Source organism: Paroedura picta, chromosome 15 (genome assembly GCF_049243985.1).
Source record: "Paroedura picta isolate Pp20150507F chromosome 15, Ppicta_v3.0, whole genome shotgun sequence".
Taxonomy (NCBI): Eukaryota; Metazoa; Chordata; class Lepidosauria; order Squamata; family Gekkonidae; genus Paroedura; species Paroedura picta.
In genome coordinates this window covers 457,681-475,175 of record NC_135383.1, presented here as the reverse complement: position 1 = coordinate 475,175, position 17,495 = coordinate 457,681, and the positions used below count along the sequence as shown (strand labels likewise).

The following is a 17,495-nucleotide window of genomic DNA, read 5'->3' as shown; positions in this document are numbered from 1 at the left end:
TCTGGCTCCCTGTTCCCCTCCCTTCGTCTGTCCTTCTTGCGTTCTCTGCCCGCTTGCCAGTCATTGCTTGTCCCCGGAAAAACGCCAAGTAGGTACGGACGTCGGGGCAGCGCCATAGGCATAGGAACCATAGAAGAGGTTTCCAGCTTTTCTCTCTCTTGCCTCTTGCCCTCCTCTGGCCACTCCTGCCCTCCTGCATGTGGACAGGTCCTGACAAGCCCCCCCCCCCATCCTCCTCCAGGGCTGTACAAAGTAGGAAGGCTGACCGGTAACGGAAACTGCCCTGTGGGCGGGAGCGGAGAGCGGTACGGGGCTGTGGGCCTCTGTCCAGGGCCAAGAGGCAAATTCTCCTGTGGGAAGCTTGTGGGGAGCCTCCCTGCCCCTCCCAGGTCCTGTCTGAGGTGAAGCCCCCCCCCCCATCTGTGGGGAAATGGAGGGTCTTGCCTATTCACATTCTGTGGGTCCTGGGAGCGGAAAAGTTGGCCAGATGGGGCTGGGCGGATTAGTTCCGAGTCAGTCTGCAAAGTCCAAAATCTTCTCCCGGATTGATATTCCCTGGACTTCCCGCTCCACCAAAGAACAACAGCAGTACACAGTGTGGAGTGCCCCCCCCCCCCCCCGCAACACAAAAAGTTCTGGTTGGGCTTTTTTCTGAATTGCCAGCTAAGAAAGTTGCCACGGGGCTGCGGGGCCTGCTGATTAGAAAGCGGGGCTCTCTTGCCCCTCCTCTGTAACTCTGAAGGGGGGGGGTTGCTTTTGGCTGGGAGATGAGCCATGCTAGGCCTGGTGGGGGGGGGGGCTCATTCACCCCAAGGCCTTGAGGCCCGAAGCGGAGGGAAAGTGGGGAGGGGGGCAGTTTAGCTGTTTTGGCCCCGCTTCTCCTTTCTTTGCCCCCCCTTTTCCCTCTGCATGTCACCCTTGCCACGCCCCCCCCCCCTAACAAGTGGGATGCATTTACACAAGAGAAACCACAGAGCTGTTCCAGGAAGACTATTGCAGATACCTTTGATGTGGACTAATCTCACGGCCCCCAAAACTGTCCTTCAGGCCACAAAGCCAAAAAAAAGACTCCTTAGCCCCCCCCCCCCAGCCCCTGCTCCTCCCCTGTGGAGTCACTTGCCCCAGATAGAGACTCTCCGCTGCCCCCTTGCCAAGAGATATGTGGCTTCTGAGGCCACCCCCACCCCTCTCCCATGGGGGTCCTGCTGCCCTCCAAGCCCCTTCCCACAAGCCCTTGACCTGTTTGACTGCTGGGTATCTTCTCTTCCAGTCCTTGATCGTCCCTGGGAAGAGTCCAACCCGCAAGAAGTCGGGCCCCTTCGGCTCACGGCGGAGCAGCGCCATCGGCATAGAAAACATCCAGGAGGTGCAGGAGAAAAGGTGGGGCTGGGGGGAGCGGGGGGGGGGGGAGCCTCCTCTCCTGCCCCAGTGAGTCGGCACATATTCCTCCTTGCTTGGGTGAGATTGCTGCCCAGGTGGAGGGCCCCGCTTGTGGGTCTCCGTGTGGGCTGAAGACGGCACCCCTTCCTCACCAGGGCTATTACTTGCCTGGTAGGCAGCGGCCCCCAGCCCCTTGGGGCCAAGGGCAGAAGGGCAGCATTCTCCAGGGCCCAGCTTTTGTCCTGCTGCCCCTCCCCAGATGTTCTCTCCGGTTGCCCAAACAACTGGTGGCAGAGGGACCATGACACTCTGATTTCTTTCATGTCCCCCCCCCCACCCATCAAGAGGGGGTTGGATGCTGCAGGAGATTCCGGGGGGGGGGATCCTACCTCAGTCTGACTCGAGTGGTGGACCGAACGGTGTGTGTGCCCCCCAGGGAAAGCCCAACAGGTACGCAGAAGACCCCTGACAGTGGCCACGTGTCCCAGGACCCAAAGTCAGAAGACTCGTCCGACCAAAGCTCCCCTGAGATGCCCACCACCAAAAACAGGTCAGCCCCCGGCACCCCTGCCCCGTGGCACGGGCGAGAAGAGTTGCCGCTCCTGGCCCCTTTTGGTTCCGGCCCTCATGGGGCCCTTCTCGTCAGCAGGCCAGAGCCCGTCCCTTACAAGCCAGAGGCCCTGCGGGAGTCCTCACGCTCTTCCTCCAGCGCCAGCAGCTTCGGCAGTGTGGTGGAAGAACACGAAGGCCCCCAGGAAGAGGTCAGTGGGGCTGGCAGGAGTCGGGTTGGTCCCAGCCCCCTCTCTGGGGGCCGGTTGGCTTCTCAAAACAAGAAGAGATGCTGGATTTGGGGAGTCTAGGACAGAGCACCGCTGGCCAGTGGGTCACTGGGGAATGCCCCATTCAATTGCCTCTCAGTAAATCTCTGCACATCGGGCACCTTCTGGGCATCCTTACGGTGCCAAGAGCTGTGGGGGGTGAGGGGTCAGTGGCGATGTGGGTTAGGGGACTGGTCTGGTGGGAAAACCCTAGATGGAAATTTCCGTCGAGTTCACACACTGATTTTGCCCCCCGCCCCCCTCCCCCCCCCCAGTCTGCCTCACACAGTTGCTGTGAGGGGGGTATGAAGGGCCACAGAAGAATGTGAGGGTGGAAACCTTTTGTTTCCAGCAGGACTCTCGGAGAGGAGCGGGGCTGCCTTGGGTGGCAGAGGGGAGGGGAGGGGAGGGGGGCCAGGGTCTTCCGTGGCAGGCACAGCTGCACCAATGCAGGGAGGACAATGTGACGAAGAATAATTTGGAGCATGAAGCCCATGAGACCCAGCCGGTCCATGGAATGCAGCCAGACCAAGCTCAGTGAGGGCAGACTGAGAGCCCCACCATGGAGGGAGGCTGGCCATGGGGGCTCTGTGGGCCTCACCTGGGACCCCCCCCCCCATCAGCCTGCTAGAATATTCCCCGGTGGCCATAATGCCCAGTCCGCCAGGTGGTGGTTTGGGGGGGCGGGTGGAGGAGGAGGCTGGTTTTCAGCAGCTGCCAGACCCCCACCCCACCCACCCCGTTTTGTGCCCCCAGGAGAGCCAGTCCTCCTCAGGGACGCCCCACAAACGCGACTCCTTCACCTACAGCACCTGGCTGGATGAGAGCCTCAGCACCCCCAGTGGGGGCAGCTCCCCAGGTAGGTCGCTGAGCCAGGATTCCCTCAGCAACCTTTGTGCCATTTTCGCTTGCTTTTGCAGCGCACGTACAAGGAGCATCTCAGTTCCTGGGGCTGGGGAGAGCACAGGGGTGGTGAGGACCGTCCGTGGAGCCCACGTGGTCCAGCTCTGACCTTCAGCTGTCTCTACCATGGGGCTGGGCGCCGTGGGTCCTTTCCCCACCCCCTCGGTGCATGCCTCAGACGTGTCGGCGGCAACCCTGCGTGGCTGGAAAGGTCTGGCCAGGGAGGGGCAGGTGGCTTAGGAGAACCACGGCGAACAGAAAACGTGCAACCTTTGAACCAGCCTAACTTGCCAATATAGTGCTGTGGTAGCCCCCCCCCCTCCCAGTGACACCCTTTTGTCTCCCTTTCCCAGATGTGTGCGTGTGGGGGGGTGTCATGGCTTGGCCCAGCTCTCCTTTGCACACTTCTTCCTCTCTCTGTGCGTCCAGGTCCTTCTCACTCCCCCCAGCCAGACCCAAGGAAATCCACGGATCCGTCTTGCCCCGAGATCAAGATCCAGCTGGAGCATGCAGAGCAGCACCCCCACCTGGTGAGGTCTCCGGCTGAGGGTCCCAGCAGACCTGCAGGGGCTCGACGGGCGCACCTGTGGAGAGAGAGGGGAGGGTCTGCGGGGGTTTGGAGGAAGGAATGTACATATGGCCTCAAATTTCTACTCTGCCAAGAGCAATGAGGATGTTTTCCCCTCCCCCCAGCTTCAAAATTTCCACCTGTCCCCTAAGAGTGCAGAGGCCCCCGGGTGTTCCTGGGGAACTGTGACTGGCGCACAGCCGCCCCACCTGACCCATTAGCCAGAGGGCCCAGGCAGCAGCCTCTGGGTTGGGCCTCGGTGCCGGGGGGGGGGGGGGGGGCTCAAGGCTTGGCTTCCTGTTACCCATTGAGGCTGTGGCACTCCCAAAGGGAATCCAGGCTCTGACTGCATGGGCAGGGGGCCGGCCAAGAGGAATCCGTGGCCACGACTCCTGCTGTTTGGCCTGCACGCCCCTTCCCTGGCGTTTGCTGGACTTTGGGCTGGCTGCCCCCAGTGTAGCTAACATGGCTGTCCGTTCTGTGTGTCTGTCCATCCCAGCAGAACTGCTAGCCCTCCTGCCCGACCTCTGTGGATCCACCTCCCCCAAGGTCAGTCCATCACCAGGCCAGGCCAGACCAGACACCCCTCCCCCTCCAAGGTGGTCACCGGCAGCTCCCTTGACGTCTGCCCCCCCTGGTCACCCAGTGGCCCCCCTGCCTCTGTCTCCCCTGCCCCCCTCCCAAACTAACTTGCTCTTTCTCACCTGCCCTGCAGCACACAGAGAGGAAGAAGCACAGGCCAGAGGAGCAGCGGAAGGAAGGCCCCTTTCGTCGTCAGGGCTCAAGATGGGGGTCTGCTTGGCCCAGCCCCTGCCTCCACTGGCTACCCCCCACCCAGGAGCCCAAGAGAGCATGCAAGACTCCAGCAGCCTCAAAGGGGGGAGAAGGATGGACCCCCACCCATTTTCATTCTTTGAGCTGAGCTCCACATCTGCTGGCACCTCCACCCACCCCCCCAAAAAAAATGCAGACCCGAAGGGAACTGTCTGGGAGCCAGGCCCCTCTAAGGCACGCTGTGGTTGACGTCCCCCAGACCCGTGGGGCCCCCCCTGCCTCCGGCTCCCTTCTACGGCCAGGGCTCGAGAGCAGGCCACTCAGCTGGCCGTCTTGGGCCCCCTTGGGCAGAGCTTCCCTGCCTTGCCTGCTCTGTGTCCTTGGCCATCTGCTCGGGAGGGGCCCCATCAGCATCGGGCAGCTGTGCACACCTGGGCCCCCTTCAGGCCCCTGCTCTGAGCACCCCCACCCCCGTGTGGATCCGGAGCCCCACTCCAGGCAACACTGGACTCTCTCAAAGAGTATCCCAAAGAGCACCCGACAATCCTTGGAGACTCCTTCCCAGCAGACGCCTGTGCCCTCGGTCGGGGTCAGAGGAGCGCGGCTGGACCTTTGGTGACCTTTGGCTGCTACCTGGCTGTCTCTGATGGAGGAGCACTGCCCACCTTGTCTCCGCATGTCAGGAGCAGTGCTGTAAGCGGCGGGGCTAGGCCAGGCCCGGGGCAGCATCCCACGTCACGGTGGATGGCAGAAGTCCAGCCGCCCCCCCCCCCCCCCGCAATGGCCAGTCCGTTCCCTTGCTGTCCCGTTGGGCTGGGGAGGGGCACCGTGCTCAGTCGCTCTTTCCCTCCCGGGCTGCCAGAACAGGGAATGCCGGGCTCCCAGCGTGCCCCTCTGCCATTGGGAACCTGCCAGCCGGCCGGCCTCCCAGAGGGACGTTCTGTGGATGTCTTGGGACCTCTTTCTGTCTGTGTCGTAGATCCAGCCTGGCTTTCCTTGGTTCTGTTTTCAGAGGCACAAAATCCATGGATTTTTAAATTAATATTCAGACACTGTTTCTCTTTTTGTGGTTCTGGTGGCAAATGTACATAAAAAACCCTATTTATCACTCTTGTGAGACAATTCTACTCGTATGTGCTTTTTAGAGAGAGAGGCTGGAAGGCACCATGAGACCTCTGAGCGCTCCGTGCCGGGGAGGCAGGGCTGCTGGGCCCCGGCGGGATGCGGCCACGTGGAGCCTGGTGCAGGGGCGCGCATGCGCGGGGAAAGGGTGGGAAAGGGGCTCTCAGGAGGGGAGGGGGCAGCGGCGCTTCTCGCCCCCCCCCCACTCGCAGGCCTCGGGGTCCCCTTGCTGGGCATGGGCCACTCCCAGCGCAGCCCTCGAGGTGCCCTCCGGCAGGGAAAGCGGGGTATAAATAGGCCAGTGCCTCCTGGCGCCTGAGCCCGCGAGAGCCCCGTTTCCCTGGCAGATCTCAGTGGAAGGATGTCGATGAGGTGGGAGCGCCTGGAGGAAAAGGACCCGGATGTGGGGGGGGGGGCTTCCCTGCGAAGACAGTCAAGGGGGGGGGTCCTACCTCAGGAAAAGGGCGATCCAGGAGGATGCGATTGAGCTCGGTGGGGAGAATTTGGCTCCCAGAGGACCAGTCTCCCTACGAAGGGGTTGCTGAGAGAGATTCCCTCAGCGCACCGTGGCGGGATTTATCGGCACTGTTTCTAGTGGCGGCCGCTAGCCCAGGTGGCCTGAAAAGGCTTGAAAGAGCGGCCCGGGAATATTTGCTAGGCAGGAGGATAAACGTGCTCAGAGATGGTTCTCCTAGCAGGGCAGGCCTTGGCCGCTGAGTCCTTCCTCGTGGGTCTTCCAGCAAGGGGGTGTCTAGTAGGCCCCTGTGGGAAACCGGGTCAGATAGATCCTTAGTGCGATCCAGCAAGCCTCTTCAAGATGTCTAAATAGACAACATGGTAAAACAGAAAGAGTGGGAGTGGGAGACACCAGAGTGGGAGACTGAGTAATGGGGGGGGGGGGCCGGCTCATGTTCTCCCAGAGTCAACTCGGTGTGGTGCTTAGGAGCAGCAACCTCTAATCTGGAGAACTGCGTTCGATTCTCCAGTCAGCCAGCTGGGTGATCTTGGGCCACTCACAGTTTTCTCTTAGCCGTACCTATCTCACAGGGTGTCTTGGGGGGAGAGGCAATTGCCCCTTTAAGACTCTGGGGTAGTAAAAGTGGGTACAAAAAAGCAACTATATTTAATGGGTCTGCCTGTGAGACCTTTTACTGGAATATAGGTAGGAATGTAGCAAAGGATGTGGATTCCTGCCTAGATCAGTAACAGAGGCAGGCTAATTTTAAAAGCTGCAGCCCTTCCCTTCCAAGGGCATCTGCTGGTGGTCCGGGGGGGGGGGGCACTTGCCTTCTGCCTTTTGCAGTCAATCAGCCAGCCAATTGCTTACTGGACAGTCCTCCCAGATCCATCAGCCAAAACAAGGAGAAACATGAAGCAGAGAGCTGCCTTCCTGGCACATGGATTGGGGAAAATGTGGAAACAGCATTTTCTTTTAACCACAGTAGCCAGTTCCCCTGAAGTAAAAAAGACGCAATTGAGACAGGCACCAAGAAAGAGATCCAGCTTCTTTGGCCTTGTGATTTCTCTCTTAGCCACCAGCTGTTGTGTTGTTCAAGTTAATTCTCTTTCTGTCTGAGCCCACCAGCTGTGGCATTTCCAGCAAAGCCTTTCCATCGTCCTTAATCAAATCTTCGCATCCAGGTCACTCCGGCTTGAAGGGAACCACAGCAGAATTGGCAGATGCCTTCTGTTCTAGAGGAAGCCTCAAAACAAGGAGCGCGTGCCCCCACCTTTTCCCCAGCATTGCAAACCATGAGGAGGCCATTGTGTTGACCCCCTGGTCCAATCTTCTTGAAACTTGGGGGCCTCTTCGGAGAAGAGGGTCTTCAAACTACACTGAAAGTTTGGAGCCTCCCACTCAAAATCCCACCCCCCAGATCACGGAGAAGACGGAAATGTGAACATTCCCATGGACTTTAGAGCCCGAATTGCTTCAGAGCCACCTGAATTGATTCAGCCAGCCCCAGATGTGATTTGGATGGCTTTTACACGGTCAGAATTGGGTTCTTCCGAACTCGAAATGGTCTGGGTTTTTTTTGTTGTTGTTGTTTGTGTTTTGCACATGCCTCCGCCACTTCCTGGCCTTCTCCGCTGCTCCTGATGGCATCTCTCTATTCCCAGCCTCCTGTTCTCTGCACAAGGGTTCATTGCTGCTGGAGGCTCTTCTGAATATCAGTGTTATCTCTTTGGTTCTTTTCTTCTCCAGCACCATTGCCTCATCCGTAGAGCCGTCACCGGGAGACCCATTTGCTTTGCTCACTTGCAGCCAATAGTTGCTCTTCGCTCACCATGCGGGATAAGTCTGTTTTCCAGCATTTCAGTTTTTGCTCCTCGAGTGAAGTACAGGCAGTGGAAATAAAAGCCCAGTCTTCCACTGTTTCTCCCCGCCCTTTCCGCTCTCCTGTTATCTGCTTATCTCAAAGTTTGTACTGCAACTGGAAGCTACTTGAAGTGGGAAGCTCTCTTGTGCATCAACAGACATGAAGTAATATTAGACATTATGCAATTAAATGGGCCTGGGTTAGGGGCCTGTCCACACCTAAGACAATATTTGTTCATTTAGAATATTTCTATGCTGCCTCCTCAGATTTATTGAAGTGGTTTATAGTTAAAAATATTTTTAAAACCCATTTGACAGAAGACATATAAAACCTATTAATAAAACAAAAGCAGCCAGGTGATAAAAGAATTTGGGGGGGAAAGCTGTACTGTAGCATGGCAACTAAAAGAAGGCAAAGCAGGTGCCAAGCAAGCCTCGCCGGGTTGGGGGCATTCCAAAGAAGAAGTGACCCTGTCTCTAGTCGCCACCCACCTTGGGTTTGGAGGTCCACATATATGAAGTGCCACATCCCCCTGCAGACCTCATGCCTTGTACGCTACCACTTCCATCTCAAGGAAATTTGGGTGTGATTCTGTTTTCTTCCAGAAGGTGCAAATTATGTATAGGATCACTCTGTTAATCAGTTTAAAAGCCATGCAACATGAAATAGCTAAACAGCAGTATTTGGCAGACTATCTCCAGTGCATAGAAACTTGAAAGCCCTGCAGGCTGTCCTGAATAGGCAGAAGAACGGGACTTGGGCACCTGCTGGCTTGTCAGTCTGCTTGCCTTCATGAAACATAGTTTTGCCCATAAGCTTTATTCTGATGAAATCAGAACTTTAATTTCAACTCCCAAAAGAATGTCCCAAGAGTAGAGGGCGAGTGAGAGTCACTTACTATAGAAACGCTTCTGAACCAGATGTTGTAAGGAACTATTGAATAGCAACCAGCTGTGAGGGCAGGCTGGCTTTCGTCCTTATGGTGACTTCATAGGTGAGTCCAGGACAGCCAGTGGTTTATGGCTGAGCCCATTTGTGGCTGCCCTGTGGCTTTGGGGGAACACGCAGGGCTTTGCTCATCTTTGCTTACTACATGGGAATTCTGGCAAAAGGGGAGATAAGCTTTTGGGACCATATTTTGGCCTCCTTGAATGTAGCTTCCTGCTTGGAGACCTTTCCATATGATCCATTTTTAGAGTCAAAGGTATGCAGTCACTGCTCCTTTTGGTGTGGGGATGTGACAGGAAAGCCTGCACTGACTGGGTTTTTTAAGTTGGGTAAAATAACTTGAAGAGTTCTATCTCCTCTACAGCCCCAAACTTCTTGCTTCCCTTTCTTCCCACCCTGTTTGCTGGCGAGGAACAGTTTGGTGACAGGTTTTTTTCTGTGTTATGTGCTCTATGTCCTCTAATGGGGTAGGCTGGCTGGGCACAAAGCACCCAAGGCAGGGAGGGAGGCTCTCCATGCCAGCAAGACTGATCAAGGAACACAAGATAAGCAATGCAACTAGCAGAAGGGGAGGTATATCATATCTTTCAGAATTTGTATCTGGGGTTTTATTGTAATTGGGGCTTTTAACATGTAACCTGTCGAGAGCTGACACTTTTGAGAGTGGCAGGAAATAAACCTATAAAGGTAGGTAGGTAGGTAGGTAGGTAGGTAGGCAACCGGCACAACTAGCAAAAGCGAAGATAACCAATGCAACTAGCAAAAGCCAAGGTGAGTGACACAGCCCCTTCCTGCTGCTGAACGCCTTTCTTCAACAGGAGTGTTTGAGCATTACGTTGAGCGGCCATCTTTAGATAGGCTTAAGGAAGATTGAAGCATCAGGGAAGGACTTTCAGAAAGAAGTGGCTGAATTTCTTCTTTAGAGACAATGGGAAAGAAACCAATATGCCCTGAAAGAGGGAGCAGGGCAACTGCATTGGTGCAAAGCAAAATCCAAACACCAAAGCCTTTTATAGTATCTTTTTCAGTATCTTTTACTAGGACTGACCTAAGGGTGTTTGAAAGTTCTTTGTTGGGGATTTCCTATCCCCTGTTTTTAGTATGAATGCAATGACTGGTCAGTTCTGGAGAAATTTTCCAGGCTCCATGTTTAGAGCCATCCTGGATATCTGCCAGTCTGGCTAGCACGATTCATTTTCCTTTATTTGGCCGTTGTATGATATCTGTCAAGGACACCTAGTTTGAGATGAGCTGCAGAAGGCTCGCCTCAGCATAGGACAAAATAGCAATCAGATATGCATGCGTGGAGGCTGCAGTTTCATTAGAAATCTCCATTCTCCAATCGCCGTCAGGAAATCAGATGGCCCAAAGAGAAAATAATCTGTCCAGATTAAGGAATTAGAGCTAGTGAGAAACACCAAAAGGGCCCAGACCTAGTTGAGACAAGCAGGCACAGTTTTCTTCCATTTTTTAGTAAGAAAACAGGAATACGGTGCTTTAAAGATTTTTGTGCTGGAGGCACAAAAGAAGGTGTTTCTTAATCCATCTCTGTCTGATGGTAGATAATCTTATCTTGCTTGCTCAAATGCAAAACAGTTTTTTTTAAAGTCATCTGAAGAACTAACAGCTGCAATTTGGGATCGTTTGGTTAAGAGGGCAATTTAGCATTTTTTAGCCATTAAAGTTTAGTTCTGTGCACACAAGCCTATCCCCAGAATTGAACTTGGTTCCTCTTAAAGGTGCCTCTGGACTCCAATTTTGTTCCATTGCTTCAGAACAACAAGGCTGCGTACCTGAGTCTGGATTCTTGGAAGAACACCTGCTTTGGCTTCTTGACCAAACCCATGCTATATTTAGAATTAATTATAATGATTTATTCTTTCACAGTAATCTCTTGGATCTAGGAGCTGTTGTTGAAATATACAACTGGAACCGGGCAAGAGAACAACACCAACTATGTGCCTTGGCTCATTAGAGAACGATCCTTGGACGGACTGACTAGAGAATAAATTGAAAATTAATTGTATGCTTTGTTGTAAGCTGCCCTGAGACCTTTTTGGAGAGGGGCGGCCTAAATAAATAAAAATGAATATCTGGGAAGGGGTAAGAACTTCGGGGTAAAGGCAGTCCACTTTGTTCTCAGGCTGAGTGCCAGGGGACTCCTCTGCTTCTTCCTTTTGGCTGCCGTTGGCCATCCCTGCAGAGGAAGAAGACACAGCCAGGCACCCTCCCACGGTGCCAGCGCCCTGATTTTTGCCCAGGCACCCTTTTAGTATGTTTTTTAGGTGATAACTGAAGTGGCTGTGAAGCTGCTTGGGGAGCATCTTTTGATAGTAAAGGAGTAAAACTCATGAAGCCACAGAGCAACAGGTCTGGCTGATTGCATGCTGAAATATCTGGTAGGCTCAGAGTGGGTTTAGGATGCTTTAGGATGCTCTGGGCTGATCCTGCGCAGAGCAGGGGGTTGGACTAGATGGCCTGTATGGCCCCTTCCAACTCTATGATTCTATGGGTTAAGCAATTGCAATCACAACAACTATACAGACATACAATTGTGTGTGTGTGTGTGTGTGTGTGTGTGATCCAGGGCCCACCTGGAAGCTTGTTAGCCTTTAAGGATCCGGAGGATTCTCAGCCCTCTTCCTAGGATTGTGATGTCCACCTACTGAGAGCTGAGAGCGATGGGAGCCAGCCAGACCTCTGCCTTGGGCTGGCATTCTGAGGAAAGACAAGACTCCCCTGACTAGTCCTCACAAGAAAACAATGTTGGAAACCAAACTGCTTTGGCAGTTTTTCTGTCGCTGAATAGGTTGGCCCACGATGCCACTTGTCATTCTAATGTTTTCTGGCAGCCCTCCCCCACTTCAAGGAGCAAGAGGGCACAGGCAGCAGGATTCCTGGTCCCATCTGCTCTCTGTCCAGCCCCTAAACTCTGAAGGACTTTTATCGGGTTGTTTCCAAATCTTACTGCGGAACCTCTAGAGTGGGATTCTCTAAGGACTTTTTATTTACTTATTTCAGCTATTCACAACTGGCTCGAGCGGGGCACACACTTACCGGCTTTGGCAAAATCACTCAGACAACTGGAGAATAACTGGCTGTGCTCCTCACAGGGGAACGGGTCCAGATTCAACAACCTGCAAGCCAGGCAGCCAGGGAAGGACTGCGAAGCATGCCCGCAGGTCTCCCTTCAGATGCGACATCAACTTTTTCACAGTAGGGACAGGAAAGGAAGGAGGGGGAGGGGGGAGAATACCTTGTTTATTAGTTTTAGCTGATCATCTGGCAGCCATGGAGACTGGCAGAGCCCCGGGCAGGATCTTGCTCCAGCCCTGTCCTTAGAATCTCTTTCGCTCTTCATTAAAAAGGGAGGTTTGCCTCTCCCCCGCTCCCCATGAATGTCTGCGTGTGGATGGGAAGTGTCTCTCCGTTCTGGATAACAGGAAGGTGCAGAGACAGCAAGATGGGCTTTGGGTATTAGATATGGGGTGGTGATTGTGGCAAGGAAAACACTTATTATTGGAAAGGCTTCCAAAGAGCCAGAGCCCCCAAGAGGCAAGGTAAGCCCTGGGGATGAGGACCAGCTTTGCCACGCTTGGCCTGCCGCACCAGGGGAGGCAGAAGCGGCTGCTGGGCCATGCTGCGACAGGCCTGGGAATAAGCCGAGGGGTTCTTCTCCCCTTCCGGTGTCGAAGAGACCCTGTCCTTTTCCATCCCGGGTCTGTTATTATCAGATAAGGGCAGGCGGGAGAGAGGCTCTGAGAGGGAAGAGGAGCACACTAAGGAAGAGAGAACAAAAGGGTTTTGTGGTGAGACAGCCGAAAGGCTTCTGGAAAATTACAGTTCCACCGGCTACAAGCCTGATCCCTTAGAAGTCAGCAAAAACAAATGCCAAGCAGGGTGGGGGGATGTAAACCGTAGACACCCGTCCTTGGCCCTTATAAGGAAACACGCCTATTTAGCATCCCCTGCCAATGGAGTCTACCGTGTGGATTGATTTCATTCTTTGTTCAAATCACAGGCCATTCAAATCACAACCCCCTGCCCCATGCATCCAGGAGAAGCATCTGTCCGGCCACTGCTTGAAGACCGCCAGTGAGGGGGAGCTCACCGGCTCCTTCGGCAGCCCATCCCACTGCTGAAGTACTCTGCAAAAAAAAGGTTTTCCTGATATCGAGCTGTTATGGTTGACTGGGTCCTCTGCTGCCAACAGGAACCTTTCCCTGCCCTCCTCCAAGTGTCAACCTTTCAGATCCTTCAAGAGAGCCCTCCTGTCCCCTCTCAAATTCCTCTTCTCCAGGCTGAACATTCCCAAGCCCCTCAGCCTTTCCTCACAGAGCTTGATCCTCCTCATCCCTCTCTTCAGACCTGACTCAGCAGCTTGCTTGGGCTAAGTGCCTCAATACTGCTAAGGTTTAATTTCCTTTGGGTGGTCATTTAAAAGTCTGAGGCCATGCTGGAAAGGCCGTACAACAACACTCCAGCCCTTCCTTCCTTCCTGGGAAATGTTTGAACGTTGGGGGCATTTTGCTCCGCCTTGCACGGTGAAACCAATCTGCCATGTGCCCATTGTTCGGCACCAAAGAGGAGCCATTCCGAATCTCACAGTTCTGATGCTGCACCCTTTGCCTGGCCTGCAAAACCTGATCCTGCCTGTTTTTTGGTTTGCACAGCAGAACATTGAGTGGGGCTGTTAAATGGCCTTCGGGCTCTTAGGAAAAAGGTTTCCAGTATGGTGAAGGAAGTTAGCCCTCCGTGGCCTCCGGCGTTGGGCAATCTTGTGGCCTTGATGGTTCCTGCGTTTCCATGTCTCAAGCTCCACCACATCATCGCTGAGTGGCTATCAGGCTTCAGGGCTGGACCTTTGAGAGGGTCTGTGCAGCCAGATACTGGGAAGGATTTCACTTCTGTGGGAGCATTTTTGGAATATGTCAGCACTGGTTGGAAATCCTGATGTTACTTTAACCAACTTCTGGTTTGTTTTCTTTTATAATAATGGCATTTCTGGGAAATGTCACGCTGAAATCCAAGCGTATGAATCACTCATAAAGCTTGGAGACCTGGCGGCCACCCACAGAGGTGCCGGGATGACAAGCAGGACCCCCCTCCCCTCCCCTCCCCTCCCCTCCCTGTATATTTATTTATTTATTTAGATTTATATACCGCCCTCCCCGAAGGCTCAGGGCGGTTTACATTAAAACTAGTCAACGATACATGAAACAGTCTTCGTTAAAACATACAGTAATTAATAACAGTGGTTGTAACCATATAACAGAATAATGTAACAGTATAACAATATAATAAAATAATATAACGATGGAACGGTGCAATACCACAACAGGTCCAGAGCGCTCTGGTGGAGTTCTGGGAGGAAGGGGGGGAGAGGGGGGGAGGAGCGGGGGGGGAGCGGGGGCCCTTCATTCGCTGTTGGTTGTGCCTGGTCTCAACCAAATGCCTGGCGGAGGAGCTCCTTTTTGCAGGCCCTGCGGAACTGTTTAACTGTTATAGCGCATCCCAACAAGAAAAAGGAAACAGTGATCCCGGTGAACTCCTGCGGATGGCTGCTCAGGGATCTCCCCCTCCCCCTTGTTCTATAGCAAGCAGAGATCTTGTTCGCAACACTTAGCTCATTGGATATTAGTGGAGAAAAGACAACCAGCTCTGCTGCTGGCCCTGTTTTCCATGTCCTGAGATAAGTTTAGGTCCCTGGGACCAAGGTCAACTATCTTGCCATCGCCCAGGTGAAAGCAGAGCCAGGTCTTCGGGACTGCTGGGCCTCAGAATCTCAACTGCCCAGGGCAGATTTCTTTTTTCCAAGGAAGGGCTGCCTTTGGCCCAGCACAGTGCGGGTGGAATAAAAGTGTTTTTTAGCATCTTTCCTGTCTCCTGTCCCACGTTGCTATTCTTAGCACATAGAGCGGTCTCAGCTCCACTGCTCAGGGCAAGGCATCCCGCCCCACAGATCCTTCCTGCAGGCAGGCTGTGCCAAGGCCTCTGAAGGACACGGGAAGGGGTTCCAGACAAGCCCTGCTCTGTGCCGGGATTTGGAAAGGAGCCCTTCTCCCCTCCCAGCCCCCCCCCCCCGGCCAGATAACAATATAGAGCGTCTATTGCTATCTAGCCTTACAGCAGTATATAGTCTGTACCCAAGCAGGAATGCTCAATTCTGGCTTCTGAATGAAATAACGCCATCCAAGACAGTTTTCATGTCTTTTCTTATCCTACAGAGTTTATTCTGCTTCTTCCTGTCTTGGTGAAAAATGGACAGCGACCGAAGACCCCTCCCCTGATGACTGAAATTCCTGCTCATGGACAACAGAAACGTTTTATACCATGGTGGCATCCAAAGTCCCTTCCCGAGCCCTTCTCCCATAGTCCAGCCCTATAACCTCACCCGAAATGCCTTTTAAAAAAACATAGATTCAGGTGGGTAGTTGTGTTGGTCTAAAAGCAACAGAACAAAGTATGCATCCCGTGGGTAAACTCTGCTGCATGGGCATGAAAGCCTTTACCTAGAATTAAACTGTGTTGGTCCTAAAGGTGCCTTTCACATTCTCCTACAAGATCCAAGTCTCGTTATTCCTGGGGCATGGATCCACGCAGCCAAATTGGCTGAGCCAAAGCAGGGGCCGTTTTCTAGGGGTGCAGAGCTCTCTCTGTTCTTCCCACTCTCCACCAGCCAGCATGGTTATCAGGAGCAGTAAACTCTAATCTGAAGAACAAGGTTTGCTTCCCCATGCCTCCTCTGCCTGCAGCCAGTTGGGTGTCCTTGGGCCAGTCTCAGTTCTCTCAGAGCTCTCTTAGCCCCACCTGCCTCACAAGGTGCTTGTTATAGGGAGAGGAAGGGAAAGGTGTTTATTAGCTGCTCTGAGACTCCTTTGCATAAAGGAAAGTGGGGTATTAAACCAGTTCCTCTCCCACCAGCCTCTGCTTCACACTCACAAGAGGCAGGGAGCTGTTAGGGGAGGCCTTTGTTCCCAGCCCCTTCCTGAGGGAGTCCAATGGCTGTTTCCCACCCACCCGGGGCATCCTGCAGCTGCCCTGCTGCTTGTCTCCTGGGCACTCCCAACGATTGTCCAGCCAGGAGAGGGCATCTCGTGGACTCTCCTGCAGCTGGGTAAGCCCTTGGGTGGCCCAGAGCACAGACAATGGGGAGGGCCTGTAGGCAGCCCAGCCTGACCTGACCCCCCAGCCAGACTTGTAGGCACAGGTCAAGGAACTCAGAAGGACAAAGAGGCACAATCACGGCAAGTCTGAGCCCTGGCCGGCTAATGAGGCTGGCCGTAGGATGTTTGCCGAAGAGATATTTCAGGCGGGTTCATGTCAGTGGAGTCTGATATTTTTAAAAACTGGACTGCATAAATAAATAGGCCGAAAGCGTGTGCTGGCCTCCACCGCCACTGGCTCCCTTGATGCTCGGCTTCTCCCTCTGCGGCTTCCCTGTCTATTCTCAATATATTCCAGTGTTATTCCCCCCCCCTAACAGAAAGCTGCTTCATGCTCTGCAGCCTCCAGGGCTGGCGTGGAGCCCTCCCTGAGAAACCACGCAACCACAAGGCGTTCCAGGGCCAAGGCGGTTCAAAGGGAGCTCTGCCACTGGGAAGACCCGGCGTTTGTTGTCAGAGTGGCCTGTTTGGGGTGCTGGGGGCGGGGCGGGGCGTCATGCGAGCCAGGGCTGACTCCACAGAGCTAGCAAGGGCCCTAGCAGCCACCCCATGTCCTGTGGAACAGCCGAGCTGCTCCTTGAGCCTTCCAGGGGCTACTTGGGAACAGCGGGAAGCAGGAGGCAGTGGGACTGACACAAACAATTTGCACTTGGCTGGGTTTGGGGGGTTGAAGGGTCTGTGCTCTGAGTGAGATCTTCAGATTCAGAAAACCTTTATTGGCATAAAGTGCACCGTGGGGGGGGGGGGGCTCCGACTTGATTTGGAAGGTTTTGCCTCCTGAAGCCAAGATGCGGAGAAAGGTGGGCAAGAACATGAGAAGACAAAGTGAACTGTCACCTTCCCAGATCTCCCTTCCTAAGCAGCAGGAATCCACCGGCCCTCGTGCTGATGCTGCCACGGGATGTGGCGGGGGCTGGGATGAGCAGGGCTGCCATGGTGGGGAGGAGGACATGACCAAGCCAGAGGCTGCCGCCACCGTTTCAGAAGAACCCACATCTCTGCTGCCCGGAAGGCTAAAGAGGAGACAGGACTGGCTCTAGCCGAGCCACAGGAGTGATGCATCTCAGGGGCCCGAGTGGCTTCGAGCCCTCGGTGGCACATGTGGTCGGCCAGTGGTATCACCCTTCTGGGCCTGCTCCGCTGCCTGCCTTAGCTTGGTTCAACAAACTCCTTTGAACTGGTCCTGAGACTCTCTCGTTTCTGCCATGTGGGCATCTTTGCACATTTTCCTGAAAACCCTTTTGATGGCTAAGGTGGTGAAACTGTGACGAGTTGCCCCCCCCCCCCGTGCTCGCTTCAGCAGCCCATAGACTAAAATTGGAACGATACAGAGAAGGGCTTGTAATCCCACTTGTAATCCTGCACCTGCACCATGTTCAGAAGGACGCTTCCATCCAAAGACAGCAGCAAACCGTGACGCGGTTCCTGACTGCTTCCTCTCGCAGCGTTGTGTGCTTCACTCACTGATGCGCTGTGGCCGTTTTGCTCACTTTCC

The 17,495-nt window shown here is 54.2% G+C and overlaps 2 protein-coding genes across 11 annotated transcripts in view; one reads left to right on the top strand and one right to left on the bottom strand.

Annotated features, from left to right (window-relative positions):
* Nucleotides 1–5,551, top strand: part of RAP1GAP (RAP1 GTPase activating protein) — a 28,614-nt gene extending 23,063 nt beyond the window's left edge. For 4 of the 10 annotated variants that reach the window (XM_077311605.1, XM_077311603.1, XM_077311595.1 and 1 more), the window contains 7 exons: nucleotides 61–138; nucleotides 1,271–1,380; nucleotides 1,817–1,930; nucleotides 2,955–3,057; nucleotides 3,531–3,631; nucleotides 4,169–4,218; nucleotides 4,385–5,551. In XM_077311605.1, the coding sequence (XP_077167720.1) occupies nucleotides 61–138; nucleotides 1,271–1,380; nucleotides 1,817–1,930; nucleotides 2,955–3,057; nucleotides 3,531–3,631; nucleotides 4,169–4,218; nucleotides 4,385–4,692 (864 nt within the window). In that variant the 3' untranslated portion in view covers nucleotides 4,693–5,551. Of the gene's footprint in view, nucleotides 1–60; nucleotides 139–1,270; nucleotides 1,381–1,816; nucleotides 1,931–2,026; nucleotides 2,142–2,954; nucleotides 3,058–3,530; nucleotides 3,632–4,168; nucleotides 4,219–4,384 lie in introns of all 10 variants that reach the window. The other 6 variants (XM_077311600.1, XM_077311598.1, XM_077311599.1 and 3 more) reach the window with 6 other exon arrangements.
* Nucleotides 1–17,495, bottom strand: part of LOC143824435 (proproteinase E-like) — a 193,012-nt gene that overhangs the window by 142,516 nt on the left and 33,001 nt on the right. The gene's annotated exons all lie outside the window — the stretch shown is intronic.